The sequence below is a fragment of the Primulina huaijiensis genome, chromosome 1 (assembly GCF_012295235.1).
Source record: "Primulina huaijiensis isolate GDHJ02 chromosome 1, ASM1229523v2, whole genome shotgun sequence".
Lineage (NCBI taxonomy): Eukaryota > Viridiplantae > Streptophyta > Magnoliopsida > Lamiales > Gesneriaceae > Primulina > Primulina huaijiensis.
Genome location: NC_133306.1, coordinates 9,538,324 through 9,555,860, shown reverse-complemented (window position 1 = coordinate 9,555,860; position 17,537 = coordinate 9,538,324). Strand labels below are relative to the sequence as shown.

At 34.8% G+C, this 17,537-nt stretch overlaps 2 protein-coding genes across 2 annotated transcripts; one reads left to right on the top strand and one right to left on the bottom strand.

Annotated features, from left to right (window-relative positions):
• The first annotated feature begins 442 nt into the window (after positions 1 to 442).
• On the top strand, positions 443 to 2,288 carry LOC140990630 (uncharacterized). Its single transcript, XM_073460455.1, has 3 exons — positions 443 to 1,154; positions 1,241 to 1,739; positions 1,772 to 2,288. The coding sequence occupies exons 1-2, from the start codon at positions 588 to 590 to the stop codon at positions 1,640 to 1,642; spliced, it is 969 nt and encodes a 322-aa protein (XP_073316556.1). The 5' UTR covers positions 443 to 587; the 3' UTR covers positions 1,643 to 1,739; positions 1,772 to 2,288.
• A 6,103-nt stretch (positions 2,289 to 8,391) lies between these two features.
• On the bottom strand, positions 8,392 to 11,186 carry LOC140981391 (serine acetyltransferase 1, chloroplastic-like). Its single transcript, XM_073447782.1, has 2 exons — positions 9,470 to 11,186; positions 8,392 to 8,575 (listed from the first exon to the last, which is right to left on the bottom strand). Exon 1 carries the CDS (start codon positions 11,134 to 11,136, stop codon positions 10,036 to 10,038), a length of 1,101 nt encoding a protein of 366 aa, XP_073303883.1. The 5' UTR covers positions 11,137 to 11,186; the 3' UTR covers positions 8,392 to 8,575; positions 9,470 to 10,035.
• Between the last annotated feature and the right edge of the window lie 6,351 nt (positions 11,187 to 17,537).

Here is a 17,537-nt window from a genome sequence, read left to right as displayed (position 1 = left end):
CGCTTTCTCTTGTGCGATTTCTTCCAAGAATTGAGCAAGTACTATCAGGTGCATCTGAGTCTGCTCACTCCCAATGCTCTCCGCTTGATAAGCTGTTTCGCTGTGTTATTCCGAGCCCTAGACCTCCCTTTGAATTGCACCACTTTCTCCTACTTCTTAGTTCTGTCCAGATCCAAAGAAGCACCTTTTTATGTGACCTCATCATCTAGCCAAAAGCTTTTCGAGGGGGCTCCTAGTCATGTTAAGGACTGGAAAAATACTTCTTCTATATCCAGCCACCTAAAGAATTGACTTGTTATACCGATTGGTACCCTACTTTCACCAAGCCTGAACTTTTCAAGGGTTACAAGAAGGATAAGGAGTATCTAGAGATAATGAGTGCATTAGGAGACCGATCTTTAGCATTCCCCAACTTCCATCTAAAGATCTCATGTGTCATGCTGGGTTAAGTCCCACGAAAATTAAGCTAAAGGAGGACGCTGGTAGATATTCTCATCTCTTCACCCTTTCTGTCTCTGTTTTGCTTATTGAGTTCTTTGACAATATTCTCATTCGATTCACTGTTTTTATTTGCAGGTGTTAGAGTCATGAATGATGCATTCCTTCGCGAGATTGCGAAAAAGAAGGCTAGGAGTTCATCATCCGCTCCCCGGAAGTCAGTCGTTCCAGCAGTCACTATGGGCACAAAGGGAGACTGTTATGCTGCTGATAAGAAGAAAACAAGTTCTTGCTCTACTACTGCGAAGAGACCTGCTGGCTCCCCTAATGCTGTGAAGAAGAAAGCATGCTCATCCTCATCCGCCCCAAAGAGAGCCTTCTCTCCGCCTCCTCGAGCCAAGTCCCCACCTCCATCTGGTAAGAAGAAGGCATCCACTGATCCTAGCCCGTCAGTCTCACAGCATGGTAAGTGTAAGATTTATGAGATCTCAGTTGTATCGATCTCTTCTCCAGAAGGGTCCGGGTCAGATGAGGGGCCTCCCACTGAATCGGCGGTACATCCTCTATACACCCCAGATTCGGCCATCGTGGGACGGGATCCTACTCATCTAGCTCAGAAGATAATGTATCAGCTTCCTTCCGACGCAGATGCAGCGTTCCTGAGTTCACTGGGGTGGTCTGAACTCACTCGCCGGACATGCAGCAGTATCACTGAGGTATATTTCTCCCTCTAGTTTCTTGATTGATGTCCAATACATGTATAATTTTCTTATCGTCTTTTCACTCTTGTTTGCTTATCCAGGGCTTGATGTACGTAGGGGAGTTGGTGGAGCATGCTAACGACACTCGATCCAGCGCCTGTCAAGAGTTACGGGAGGGCAAGGCTCTTCGTGAACAGCTCCAGGCTACTATTGACGAGATGAAAGTGACGCATGCTAAGAAGCTTTCGGAGTCCCAAGCTCGAGGTGACGAGATTCTGAAGGAGAAACAGGAGCTTCAGCGACTGACAGAGGACTACGCGAAGGAGAACCAGAAGCTAAAGGAAGAGTCAAAGAATGCTCGAGCTGAAGCAGCACAACTCCGTAGAGAACTCAAGGACGCCAAAGCGCTACATGCTTCCGAAGCCTCTGCCTTCAAGGAAGAATTCCTCAAGTCCGAGCAGTTCAACGATATCTGCGCCCCTAAAGCTTATCATTTCCTGTAGGTGGGTTTCGAGGGTGCAATTGGCCTCTTCAAGGCTCAGGGCTATCCTCCGCCAGGCGCCCCTACTGACTTCATAGACATTGAGAGTTTTGTAGAGAGTCTCCACCCCCCCCCCCGCCCCGATTCTTAGACCGAGCTCTTTTACTTATGTTATTTTTCATTTACGCAGACATTGTATGCCTTCGGGCCATATTCTGTTATTTTCTGCACTGCTTTACTTTCTGTAGTACTATGCAACTTTTGCGATGTTTACATTTTGTTATTTCCTTTTGCGCACTTTTGGCATGCACGAACTCGTTTTCTGTCGTATTGAGTATTTTGCGTTTGCATTCACTACTTCTTCTGAATTTACCTCTGATGCCTTTAAACCACTAGGGTGAATAAAATCGACAGGGTACGAACTCCTCTGCTAGGTGATACCTTAGCAGGAAATTGAAAATTCAACACTCACACCTTCTAACTCCTCTGCTAGGTGACACCTTAGCAAGAAAATAAAAATTCAACATCCCCACCATCTAACTCTTCTGCTAGGTGATACCTTAGCAGGAAAATAAAAACTCAAAATCCCTACCCTCTAACTCCTCTGGTAGGTGATACCTTAGTAGGAAAAAGAGATTCAACACCACCACTCTCTAACTCCTCTGCTAGGTGATACTTTAGCAATTCAACATCCCTACCCTCCAACTCCTCTGCTAGGTGATACCTTAGCAGGTAAAAAAGATTCAACACCCCCACCCTCTAACTCCTCTGCTATTTGATACCTCAGCAGGAAAATAAAAATTTTTTCTCTTCTTCCCAAATCTACTCCTCTACTAGGTACATCCTTAGTAGGAAGATTTAATTTTCCTCCTGCCCTTTGCTCCTCTAATAGGCGATGTCTTAGTATGAAAATTTAATTTTTCTCCTGTACTATGCTCCTCTACTAGGCGATGCCGTAGTAGGAAATAAAATTTTTCTCCTGCTCTCTGCTCCTCTACTAGGAGATACCTTAGTAGGAAAATAAAATTTTTCTCCTGCACTCTGCTCCTCTACTAAGCGATGGCTTAGTAGGAAAATAAATTTTTTCTCATGCCCTCTGCTCCTCTACTAGTTGATGGCTTAGTAGGAAAATTTAATTTTTCTCATGCCCTCTGCTCCTCTACTAGGCGATTCCTTAGTAGGAAATTTTAATTTTTCTCCTGCACTCTGCTCCTCTACTAGTCGATGCCTTAGTAGGAAAATAAAATTTTTCTCCTGCTTTCTGCTCCTCTACTAGGCGATGCCTTAGTAGGAAAATTTAATTTTACTCCTGCACTCTGCTCCTCTACTAGGCGATGCCTTAGTAGGAAAATAAAATTTTTCTCCTGCTTTCTGCTCCTCTACTAAGCGATGCCTTAGTAGGAAAATTTAATTTTTTTCCTGCACTCTGCTCCTCTACTAGGCGATGTCTTACTAGGAAAATTTAATTTTTCTCCTGCACTCTGCTCCTCTACTAGGCGATGCCTTAGTAAGAAAATAAAATTTCTCCTGTTCTCTGCTCCTCTACTAGGCGATGCCTTAGTATGAAATTTAAAATTTTTCTCCTGCACGCTGCTCCTCTACTAGGCGATGCCTCAGTAGGAAAATGAAAATTTTCTCCTGCACTCTGCTCCTCTACTAGGCGATGCCTTAGCAGGAAAATGAAATTTTTCTCATGCCCTCTGCTCCTCTACTAGGTGATGCCTCAATAGGAAAATTTAATTTTTCTCCTGCACTCTGCTCCTCTCAGGCCTTGGGTGAAGGCACTGATCATGATGTCCGGGGTAGCCGCTGGTATCTCCAGCGTTACATTGTTAGAACGCTGGACAAATTCTCGAAAAGTCTCAGACTCTAGTTGTTTGATCACGAATAGGCTCAAATAATTTTTCTGGTGCCTCTTGCTGCTAGCGAATCGGTGCAAGAAGGCAGCTGAGAAGTCCTCAAAAGAACGTATGGAGTTGGGCTGCAAGGTGTTAAACCACTGCTGGGCTGACCTCACCAACGTGCCCAAAAACATCCTGCACTTCACTCCATCTGCATACTGATGCAACAGAGCCGCGTTCTCAAATCTCCCCAAATATTCTTCTGGGTCGGTATGTCCATCGTATTCTCCAACATTTGATTGTCGGAAACTCGAGGGATGTCCTTCCTCCAGAATGGCAAGCGAAAAAGGACTTCCTCTTTTGGGTGTCGGCGCTCTACTTCCCAATTGCTGCCTCAGCATCCGTATTTCATTCCACATCTCTCCCATCTCAATATTTTCCCCACTTGGGAGAGGCTGCGTCTTTTCAACTCTACTCTGATGGCCTTCAGCAGTTTCTTCTCGCTCTTAGCGAGTGGCTTGTTCTTCAGCGAACATAGATATTTGGTTTCTTTTCATGGCCTCGTCCCTTGTCCGGGTAATAAACTGGCCCAATTGCTCCAAGATTAAGTTCGCCATATTTTCATTAGGACGGGGTAGCTCGGCCCTTGTCTCGTGACGAGGTGGTTCAACTCTTGCCTCCTGACGAGGTTCTTCTCGCTGCGTCTCAAGACACGGTTGTTCCTGTCTCGTCTCAGCATGGGATTGTTCACGCCCCATCTGAGGACGCGACGATGCCGAGTTAGTTCTCCTGTTTCCTCCTCTGCCTACCATCTCTACGTCTCAGCACAAAATTTCCCACAGACGGCGCCAAGTGATACTCATGGAAAATTTAGGGTCCGCTTCCAGTAAGTGTCACTAGTCCAGACGCAGATTTTGAAATTACCCTGAGCCTGAAATCACAAATAAGATCGTTAGAAGGGGGCCAGGAGGGTGTCCTGGCGTAGTCCTTCCGACGCTCAAGTCAGATACTGAGGATATATGGGGGGAGCAGCTAAGGGTGCTGCTGAAAACAATATAATGAATGAATCAACCGAACGCTCAAACCTGTATTTATAGGAGAATACCTGGGCCCTTGGTGGACCTGTCTTCCATTTGGGCTGGGGATGAGCCAGAGGTAGTGGGCCCATCCATGGGATATCAGAAATAGTCGAAAATATTGTAGTTATATCTGACCTTCTCAACTGAAGAAATTTCTTATTAGACAGTTTCATGCATTATAATCATTAGACAAATCGGATAAATTCATATTTAGAATAATATTTTTTTATAGATCGAATCAGATAATAGATTCGTCTCATAAAGTTGAACTGTGAGACGATCTCATATTAGTTTTTGTGTTGTTTTAATTTTAGAATATACTACAATTTTTAGAAAATGATAAAATATTTTATTTTTGACTTGTTTATTTTTTTTTGAAATATAATATTTTAAATTAATTAAGTTTGCTAGAAAACAAAAAGTAACGATCCAGAAATTACGAGGAACTTCTAAGATTCTATGTATATTCACTGATATATTTAATTATTATGATTTTTGTCATCCAAATTCATATATAATCTGTTAGGAACAGCTTGTTAGGGATGGATTTCCTCCCCGCAAGCGAAAGCTAACTCGACAGAAAAATGGGAAAAGGAAACATTAAGGTATCTCAACCCAAATCTTCATTTTTCTATTCTCTATGCTCCAAAGAAGAGATTTGAATTCTCTATTTCAAATTTTTTTAAAAAAATTTATATTATTTAAATTTTTTCAATTTCTCTATTTTTCTATTTCTTTCTCATGTTAAATATGAAAAAATTAAATAATTACGTAATTTAATAATAAACAGAACTCAATTAAACATGTATTTCAATCTACGTTTATTTTGTCATCAAATTACTAGAAAACACTAACCAATTAAAATGGGACAAAACACCCTAAAAATAAAATAAAAGGATTGAAAAGAACAAAAATATATATGAAATTGACCCCAAAAAAATCATAAAAATATTCATGCAACAATTTTGGTGAATAGCATTTTCATAAATAATGTAGTTCTCCATTTTGATTCTCCGTTGCTACTCTAATTCTCCAAAATAGATTATGAGTGTAGAGAACGGTTTGAAAAAGTTTTGTTCAATGTCTTTACACCATCTCCAATCAATTGCACCATATTCTACACTATATTTTACGTTACATTAGTGTTATACCAAAATCATCTCCAATCCATTGTACCATATTCTATATTATATTTTGTGTTACATTAGTGTTATACCAAAATCATCTCCAACCCATTGCACTAAAATAGAATATTCTCAGAATATTATTTTTATTTCAACATTAATATTTTTGTTTTCTAATAACTATTTATAGTTTGACAATACAATGATAATTAAATCTTATAATTTATAGATTAGAATTTGAATTAATTATTTCGTATAAAAAAATTATTTGATCTATAGAAATTTTTTAATAAAAATATCATTCTATTAAAATAAATAAATCATTGGTAATAAAAGGAACTACCAAAAAAAACAAAACTTTCGGAAGACCAATTGAAGTGAAAAAAGTCAAATTAAAGAAGAAAATAGATGAAGATATTTCTCAAAGTCAACATTGTATAGAAGAACAACATCGCGAGCTTTTGAATGTTTTGAAACACGGAACTGCCGAAAGATAACAAAACTACGACATTCAAAAAATTAGACTTGAAGAAAAGGAAAGAAAAATAGATGAAAGAAATATTTGAGCAAAATTACTGATCCAACTCTGCATAAGTACACTAAAACTCAACAATAAAATTTTTTGCAAAAAAAAAAAAGTAAAATTGAACTTCGAGATAATGACAACTTTAGATCTTATTTTGGAGATATTGGATTATCAATGTTTGGTTTATCTTATTACTAAAAATATAAGTTTACGTAATTTGTTTTTTATGTTTTGTAATTTTATTATTTGTTAATTGTTGTATTTGTTATTTGTTGTTTCGTAATGTTTGTTGTTCATAATTTGTACAATTTTAACGCACTAGTAATTTAATTTGTTTGTTTTTTAAATTTATATTTTCATACTTAATTAATTTCAAATCAAAGTATTAAAATATCTTTGTAATTAATATTTCAAATTTTTTTTAAAAAATTAATTTAATATTCATTTTAAAAAAATTAAAAATAAGATCTATAAAATTTATTATTTAATTGAAATATTAAACAATTAAACTAATTTATTAAAAAACTTAAAAAAAAACTAGAAAAAAATAATGCATGTGGCGCAGCAACAGTGCTACATCACTTGTAGAGTGGGATATGGAGTTGCTCAAATCCAGGTCGATTGTATTGCTGGATTGGAGCAAAAATTAACACCAGTATGATATTAAGATTGGAGTTACTCTTAAAGAAAGAAAGAGAGAACGCTATCCTCCTTTTTCAATTGCTTTTCTATTTTTTTTAAAAGTATATATATTATATTATATTATTAAATATGAGATCCTTAGAGTAACTAACTTTTGATGTCATGTCTGTTTTAATAAATATATATATATATATATATATAAAGTGTTAAAAATTTTAATGCAAACCACATGTAGCATCTGAGTCTTGCTTTCCTAAGTATCAAGTTGTAGGTTCGATTCCTACTTTGATTTTTTTCCTTTTCTTTTTCCTATTTATTTTTTTAATTTATATATTAAAATTACAATGTAGCGTTTTGATCACCACTTAAATAAACCAAATGACTTATAAAAATATTGTAGAAACACGCGTGCATCGATGCACTAGTTTGTAACTAAACTTCTCCACCTGTTTACAATTCCACCCTCATTTGCTCGCTTCTGTTATTCCAGCATAATCCTTCAGTCACATTTCTCCATTTCCATCCTCGTATCATAATCTCCCATTAATTTATATCTTTTTACTTTAATTTTTTATTAGAACTAGTAATAGTGGCACACACTATGCGTATGTATACAAAGATGTTACACATAAATTAGACAAAAAAATTTCAAAATTCCCGATTGAATTTTTTGTGTATTCCAATATTTTCAAAATCAGGACAAAGAAATAAGACTAAAAAAATAAAAACAAAATGTGAAATTGGAAGTGAAGGGAGTTTAATAAAATTAAAAAAAAAAAAAACTGCAGTACAATTTGTAAAAATATGTGGAGAAATTGGACATTTTTTTTTATTACTATTACTACTTTGTTCCTTGAATAGAATAGATGAAAAAAACTGAATTGACTCTCTTAGTGATATTTGAAGAGTGGGTCTCATGTGAGACCGTCTCACACAAGTTTTTGCCATATTTGAAAATATTCATGTATAATTACACTGATATAACCAATTTGAATAAAAAAAAGTTATTAAGATAATCAGTAAAATCCTGCACATAAGATTCATTACAATTACTTATTTGTGTTTTTATTCATATAACATTAAAAAAGTTATTTACAAATTTGTTCTAGAAGATTTATTTGATCCATTTAGAGGAAATTTCCTCTTGTCTATAAACTTCATGTTCATCGTTGATACGTAACAACGCATGCATAGGAACAAACCTTACAAGTCGCATTCGAAACTATCCACCCGCAAACATCTGAAGTTTTCGAAGTTCATATGCGGTCGGACGCTGAACAGACTCCTCTTTTTGCTTCAAAATGCACCCTCTTTTTGCAAGTTCCACTAACTCCAATGTCGAAGAGGAGAGATGCTCGCAATTACTACTACTGCAACCATCAGCAAAAGATATTAATGAAACACGCCTAGAAGAGAGCTTCACTGTTGTCAAAGAAGGTGCTGCAGTTGAGTTAGCCTTACTCACTCTATTCACTTTTTGGACAGCTGAACGAACGACTCATTAACGCTGACGGGTTGGACGAGCCAATAACTCAAAAGCGTTCAGTCTTTTTTTAGCAAGCTAGCTTGTTAAGTTATCGTCCTTGGATTTTGCAAATAAGCTTCTCATAAAATCTCAGACTTTTTTTTCATTCACCCAGTTGGGGATTGTCTGGGTCGTAGTGACTGAGGAGGGTCGAAGACCAAGAAATGAGTTGTTTATACCAAGCAATCTTTTTATGGCTATATCCAATCTCCTTGTCCCTGCAAAAAGGAAGCGATAAGTGGACGTACAGAGAACAGAGGATGCAAAAATTCTACTAATTCCTTGCTTAGCAGATTCATGCAACATGTGAAGAAGACATTAAGAAACATCTATGTGAAGGAAAAATATTGATTACACAGCACAAAGGTAGTCTCTGAAAAAAAATTGAAACCAGACCAACAAAACATATATTGCCAAAACCAACTCAACCCAAACAAACCAAAGTTACCCATCGATCTTCATCACGACCATCCACCTAAAGCATAATCCAAGCACACCAGAACCAATAACTAACACAAAACCAACCAAAACACCAGACCCTGCTCCCAAGTCCCGTTTGCCCATAAACAATGACAAGTCCGGCCGTTGAAAAGTCTAAAAAGAGGACGCAATGAACGTAGACAAGCTTCAAAGTGATAACCTCCGAGGCGGTGGAGATATTTTTTAATGCTGACAATTCTGTTCTGTATTTTCACGGAGATCCAAAAATAAATAATTTGGTTCAATGGTAGATATATCAAGAGTAACTAACTGTTCATGTATAATCAACAATACCTTAACCGGAGAAACTATCAAACGAATATAAACAAGATTCAAGAAACAAGCTTTTTTTTATCTAACATAAATAAGAAAAATATATCATCCGGCAATAGTTTCGCAGGATACACACACACATCAGAAAATTTTACATCCTCCACAAATCTGTGCTCAGAAAGTGGCTTAAGGCCATCCATAGCATGTCTATGAGATTTGAAAACGGATACAGAGAACGGAAATACAACAGCTCCTATGGTTAAAACCATAAGCAAGCAGAAGTAACATCCAACAAAACTTGTGAAATCTAGTGGCTAATTTTATTAAATATCATCAATGGACTTGGGTTATTCTTTAACCTTTAGTGAAGCTGAAGGAGACGGGGAACCTTCTTGACCCATCTCGGTTCTAAGATCATTGATGCTCTGTTCCAACTCATCAATCCTGTTCCCCATCTTGTCAATTTTAGAAATGATGGATTCATAAATTATCCGAAACCAAGTTTGCATTTGCTCTTAACAGGTTTTGCACAAACGCAGTCATGTCAGTAGTACTTTGTTTAATATTCTCCGAAACATGTTCGTTCACGAAGCAGGCTCAAAAGAAAACTGAAGCATTAATTTCTAGTTGTATCTAAACAGTTCAGCGACAGCAAACCATGGTAAGAAATATTTGATAAGACAATAACAAGTGCATAAAGCCTGTAAATAGCCGGAGTTTCTATTTCTTCAAAATATGATCAGTTGCTCCAGTTACCACAATACAGAACTAACAAGCCCGATTTTGGCTCATTTTGAGCAATTTAACAGCTTAGATACCCGGATAAATCTATGTTAATAGGAACACTCAAGTTATCTCTTTAAAGCATAAAGAAATCACCTCACGGTTCTACAGTCTAAATAAGACAGATACAAATGTAGTCGCTCTAAATAACATAGTCAGACCACTCAGATATATGTGATGTGTGGTCCATTGTCAAGCTAGGTATTTTATCTAGCTTAATCGGATTCTCCTTTCCACCAATCAATCTAGCAGGATTTCCTACAGCAGTAGTTCTAGCAGGCACTTGCTTCAACACCACAGATCCTGCACCAATCTTAGCCCCGTCTTCAATTTTAACATTTCCCAAAACACAAGTCCCTGCACCAATTAAAACACCATCGCCAATCTTCGGGTGCCGATCACCAGAGGCCTTCCCAGTGCCACCTAATGTCACATTATGCAAGATTGATACATTATCCCCAATTACTGCGGTTTCTCCAATCACAACACCTGTCGCATGATCGAGTAAAATTCCTCTACCAATCTTGGCTCCTGGATGAATATCCACTGCAAAAACTTCGGACACTCTATTTTGTATCAACAGGGCCAAGATTTTCCTCCCCTCAGACCATAAATTATGCGCTATCCTGTGAGCCTGGCATGCCAAGAATCCTTTGAAATTCAAGAAGCAATGAACGTAGCTGATACAAGCCGGGTCCCTTTGCTTAACTGCCTTCAAATCATCATGAGCTGCTCTCACAATTTCTTGATCCCCCAAGAGAACACCCAGGAAAAGATCATAAAGGGTACCGCTAGGCAAACTAGAATCGCTCAATTTCATAGAAAGATGATTCGCTAGGGCACTCTCCATGGATTCATGGTACAAAATTGAACAAAAATACCAATTTGACAGAATGGGCTCCTGCTCAACATCTGACCTAGCTTCGTCCTTCATCCGTAGCCATAAATCACCAATCTTGGCATCAGGGTCGACGTTAGCTTCTTCTAAAACAGTGTGTGTGCTCGTGCGGAGGATATTCGACGTTTTTCCTGGAATGGGCACACAAGAAACAAGATCAGTGAAATTGGGTCTGCAGTATTTTACATAATTATTGAAATCACGATCATCAATCTTGGGATTAGTCTGCGGAGTTTCCGTTCTGGAAGAGCGGAGACAAGTGGCCATGGTTTGAGCGGAGAGCTTCGTAGGCTTGAATAAGGGCTGATGCAGCAAAGATGGGTATCGAATAGGATTCGTGGACATAGAAATGACAGGCTGAAGAAGTTAGAATAGAAATCGGATTTATATAGGCGGAGAAGTGGATAGAAAGAAGACGAGATCTTTCTTGCAATTGCAAATTAATGGAGGTTTTTTTTTTATTTATTTTTTCTCCCTCGCAGTGGAAGTGCCTAATTACACCCATTTTAACATATCTTAACAATTTTTTTTTAAAAATTTATATTGAGGAACAAATCTCACAAAATAAATTTGAATATTGAGGTAAAAAAAAATCAAATGTTAATAGTTTAAAAAATACATAAAATAAATAACTATTTTTTGAATCACGATTTTCAAAAGTATCATAATGATTCAACAATAACTTTTGAAAATATTAGAGGATGGTATTTGTCAAATTTTATGTTATGTTATAAATTCAAGTAGAGTGTCATCTAAAAAGATTTTTTTTATTAAATTGTGTAATTTATAAGTTATTATATATTAATTTAATATATTTCTATATTTTGTAATATTTTATCATCGAACTAAACTACCCTATATTTTATTCCTAAATCCAAGTTTATATTATATTATTCGATGTTAAAAATGGTTCAATATTTTGAACACAAGCATAGAAACTTAAATCAATAATTGTTTTGTAATAATAAATACTATTTTGTTAAACGGTGCCTTGAATCTATCTAATTGTACGGAGATGCCTGCACTTGTGGTCTGATTAAGATGGTCCACGTTGCCTTTGCAAAGACGATATAGTGGCATACAAAAACTTGGGACAATATTCCATTGAATTTTTAATTTCTAGACTATAATTTATTCTACCACCTTCTATTAAAATATTATAAAGTTTATCTATACATATATACCTGGCTAAATGTAAAACTTCAACGTAACAAAATAATATAAGTTATTATAAAGTTTATCTATAAATATATCCTGGCTAAATGTAAAACTTCAACGTAACAAAATAATATAAGTTATTTGATCAAATATATATATTTATATATATATATATATATGTGTGTGTGTGTGTGTGTGTGTGTGTGTGTGTGTGCGCTGAAAGTTGTGCTGTAGTTTTTAGTTTAAACGGCAAGAAGATTTCCCTTCTGCGTTTCCTTACATATGGTGTGAAAAAATATTTGAACAAATCACAAGACTCACAACTATGAAAGCTTTTGGTTTTGTTTAGTTTGCTTTCTGGTTGCATTTGAGGATGTGAATTTGTTATAGTTTTATCGTTAACTATGAAATAATATATCAAATTTTAAATTCATAGTATTTGCACAGAAAAATTGTGAGCGTACAAGACACGAAATTGTGCAAAGTTTTAAATAACCTAACTTCTACAATCAAGCGGCATGGATCATGATTTGATTGTTAGTTCTAACTCAATAGATAAGCAACAAAACTAAGAAATTAAATGAGAAATTTGATGGAAATTGCAGAAAAGAAATCCATGAACAACGTCAAAATTAATTGCGCTATTATGAATTGAGTTTACCATCTTTTATCACTAAACGAACTAGGATGAACTTGAATTAATGAAATTTGCAGAAGTTTTTTGTTGTAAAGTTGTTTGTTGATGGTTTTTTTTGAGAGAGCTTTCTTCTGATCACTCGTTTTGTTATTCCTCAAAATTATTCCGAGTGGTTATGGACAGCTTCAACGATCATCAATCACGGATCATCTGTCAACTTCCTTAGTCATGTGTCCTTCCTTTCAAACCAACTTCTTTTTGGAGTAGAAGACTCCTATGATGAAGTCAACTCCCCAGCAACTTGACCTGAGCTATCGAAGCCTTCTGATTCAGTCACTGATTCCATTGCTTGTCGATAATCTGGAACAGGCCAAGAGGAATAACCCTTGGAAATTTTCCATGTATTCCCATTTATGTCGTCCGACACATTTTTTGGAAACTTTTTGATTAGGGATGGCAACGGGGCAGATATGGCTAAAGTGCTGAACGCATTTATTGGCAAGTGCTGATCCCGACACAAGATTCTTTCGAATGTCTGGAACATGTAGCACATCAATAAGAGTTAATTCCCTGCCGGATGTCATCTTGAGCACGACCTTTCCAAGTCCCACGATTTTTGACGTAGTAGAATTACCCATGAAGAGTTGTCGTCGACTAATCGGATATAGGTAGAGAACATTTCTTTTTCGACGCAAACATTCCTTTTTGCTCCGGTAATGATGAACCATTCTTTTGGATTGTTCACTAAATTGGATTCAAACACAACAGCGGAAAGCATGAGATCCGTCATGTCATTTGACAATTTCTTTTCATCGGTGATGTTTACTTGGTCCTTTGACTTCTTTTGATTACTTTTCTTTTCTCGGCATTCTCATGCCAAATGATTAAGCTTGCCACAATTATAACATTTTCCATTAAAAATTTTTGCCTTTATTTTCTTTGGACCATTTCCTCGGTGCTTTCTCTTCTTGCTAGTGTTTTGTTCCACCCAATTTTCCTCGCCTCAAAATTGCTCTTTTCGACCTTCCCTTTCGGATGCCCTATTGTCCTCCTAATTCCTAGGCACACAATCAAGTCTTCAAGATTCATCTCTTTGCGTTTATGATAATTCTTAAAATCTTTCAACATAAGATGCAACTTTCCAATCATGGCCGCCACTTGGAATGAATCACTAAGGGTCATTCCTTCCGAATGAATTTCTTGCAGAATTATTTGTAAGTCTTGCACTTGGGCCATAATCGATTTGAATTCAATCATCTTGAAATCCAAAAATCGTTTGGCAAGGAATTTCTTCAAGCCGGCATCCTCGGATCTATACTTTTTGTCAAGTGACTCCCATAATTATTTTGCCGCTTTCACTTGATAATACACATTGTAAAGTGCATTATTTAGTCCATTTAAGATATAATTTTTGCATAGGAAGTCGCTATGATTCCATGCTTCAATGGCTTCCCTCTTTTGAGTGTCTTGTTTTACTTCATCAACAGTAGATGGATCTTCTTTGAGGAATTTCACCAAAACTAAGGTGATCAAGTAGAATAACATCTTTTGTTGTCAAAAATTTGAATTTTAAGCGTTAATTCTTAAAAATTCGTATATAAAACTAAACTTAAAGAGAAAGGAGAAGAAGAGAAAATTGTGTGTGTAATGAAAATGAATGGATTCTTATTTATAGAAGATGAAAAATCTTCAATCAAAAGAAATATCTTAATAAAATGATGCACAATATCACTTGAATCAATTGTTCAATTCGGCCAAGTCGCTAAAGTGGCGCCTCAATTGAAGAGACGTCACCAATTGCCGTGTGATTGTATTTTTTTTAATAATATATATATAAAATTCTTTCGATTCAATTTTTTTACTAGATAAAGTTCGAACTTAATTAATTTCTTATTCATCATAATTGATAATCACGAAATAATTTCGTTCGTCACGTAAATCGTTCGAATTATTTTATCGATTTTAAATAGATACAAAACTTATTTTTCTAACAATATTCTATAAAGTGACGCTCACAACATGACTATAAAGTTTTTGTCTGGGTATTTGTTTTCTGATTTTATATTGGGAGTATAAATTTTATATCGTATAGTCTTGTCTTAGAATTTAGTATAATCAAATATATTTCTTAGATGGGTAAAAAGTTAAAAACAAAAGTAAAAATTATATTTGAAGCCGTTAATATTAGTATTTAGAACATACAAAACGATGAGAATAATACTATTTTTTAATTAAAAAAAATAAAATAATGTTAGTTGAAAAAATTATAAGATCACTCACACTCTCTAAGTCTAATAAATTGGCAAGAATCGTGCAAACATATTTTAATTTTTCGCGCGTGTCATAATTCTTTTATATAAATAAATTATAGTAATCCAAATTAAATAATTATAATATATATTTCCACTTCCGGAATAAATTAATTTAAATTATACTGCTTTTAATCTAAAGTAGTTACCAAACAAAATTTTTGGTTACGTGACGCACCTCCATCGTTTGTGTTGTGATGCGAGTATAGTGCACTACTTATACAGATTCAATTTGGACAACATCACCATTTTAATATAATTAAAAATAATATATTTAAATTGGTACATTATAATATAGTGGAGACTTTATTTTAAGGTGAATTCAAACTCACGTTTAGGGGTGAGAAAAAATACCGAATTTTCGGTATACCGAGATTACCGTACCAAAAAAATATCGAATTTATCGAAATTTCGGTATACCGAAAATTTCGGTACGGTACGGTAACAATACCAAATTTTTCGATACGGTAACGGTATGTAATTTGAAAATTTCTGTATATATTGGAATACTGAAATATCGAAAAAATTTTTAAAATATATAATATTTTAAAATAATAAATTTATAAAAATTTTAAAATGTAAGGTTTTTTCGGTATAAAACGGTATATACCGATAACGTACCGAAATCTCGATATATCGTACAATTTCGGTATAATCGGTATGCTAGTTATATGAACCAAAATTTTCGGTACGTTATCGATATGAATTTTCTTATACCGTAATTTTCGATACGGTACGGTACGATATACCACCCCTAGACTCACGTCTTCTCGCTTTTAGAAACAATTTTTTATCATTACATCACAAAAATACGAGGAAAAAAAATTAAGTAAACAAATATTTATTTTACAAATTCTGTCAGTAGACTTTGTAAATATTTTATTTAACATTTGTCTTTCGAGTATCGACATTATCAAATATTTTCATACTCTGTTTTTTTATGTATGTTAGTTATAACTGATAATATTAGTGCCATGAAATCGTCTAACAGTCCAAGTCATTTTATGAATGAGAATTATTGCTCACAATTTAGAAATTAAATGTAAAAATTAAGTATTGTCTGATGAAATTTTATCGACACAAAATTACTGGACATTAATAATTATTTGGTACCCAAACGAATGCGATGACGCAAAGTCACTCTCATGTCCTACAAGTGATGAATTTTAATTTGAATTGGATTCTTCCCTACAGACATTAGGAGCATTTCATTGCAGCTACCTTTTTCTATTTTTTTATTTTTATTTTTAAAAAAGTTAATTATAATTATTTGCTTTACATTTTGGGAATTTTTTTTTTTGGGTTTTCCCAAAACACATGATTGTTTACTTTTTAAATGTACTTTTTAAATTAATTATTTTACACGACAAATCAATAATGTAACTTGGTCAAGTATGCCTCGGCTCCATATGGATTTGCTTGGTCCACCACTTTAATTAAATGCGTCAATTTCAAAATTTTAAAAATAAAATATTTAACCAAGCAGTAGACAATATAGCACTTTAATTTTATTTAATTAATGCAAGTTGATTTTGTCAATGTAAATTATATTATTGTTTTTAAAATTATTAAAATTTAACGACATATTATTATTATTATTATTCCATGCACGATGATAATAATATAATATTATTATGTATGAGGAAGAAGTTAAATTGGCTTTTGTGTATAGCGAAAAAGCAAATGGTCAAACGATACATCACTCTCACCACCCGTTCAACTTCTTCATAAGCCGCCTATTTTTCATCCACATTTTTCATAATCATTACTTTATTTATTTATTTTTGAAAGAGACACTTCCTTATGTAATTTGTAATACTTTTGTGTCTTCAATTACATCACCCATATGAATCGAATACGTATCAATTCATCTTATTTATTTTTCCCAGAAAGTCGAGATACATAATCCATCGCCTAAATATGTTGTAGTTGCGTTTGTGCGCATTACTATAGTAATATAAGATTCTTCATCTTGTATGTCAAATTTTTTCGATGCGAAGACATGCTCGACGAAGTCATAATGAACTAAAACATTTTTTGTCTCATGAAATCAGATGATTAATGATATATTGTAAGGTCTAGGAATTCGAACGACGTAATCCGACTGCATGCAAATCTAAGGTATTATTAAAAATACTTATTTAATTATTTTTAAATGCTTGTTTATGACATGAATATGTTCTTTTATTTCATGAATTATTAGATTGCATTTAATTGATATTTAAACAGTATTTCACGTTTGAACGAGGAACAGAGATTGAGGACAGTTAAAGAAAAATGTTTTTATTAAATAATTATTTTTAATTATTTATTATATGATGGATTTTTATGGAAATTTCGAAAATAGGCCTTTTAAGGTATTTTTACGCACCGAGCCATATTTTAAACCGATATTCAATTTTTAGAAAATCGGAGGACTTTTTTAGAGTTCGGATAATATTTTTGAAAACGTACCAAAACGAATATTTTTCGAGAGTGTTAGTGGGCATAACGGACTTGTTTTAATAAATTTTTGGGCAAAACCCACTACACCTCAACTTTGTAAATCCTAGGTCCATATACACTCATTTTATTCTTCTAAAACCCTCAAACCCTAACCCTCCCTCATAATTTCGACGCCCAACACCCGTCCAGCAAGTCAT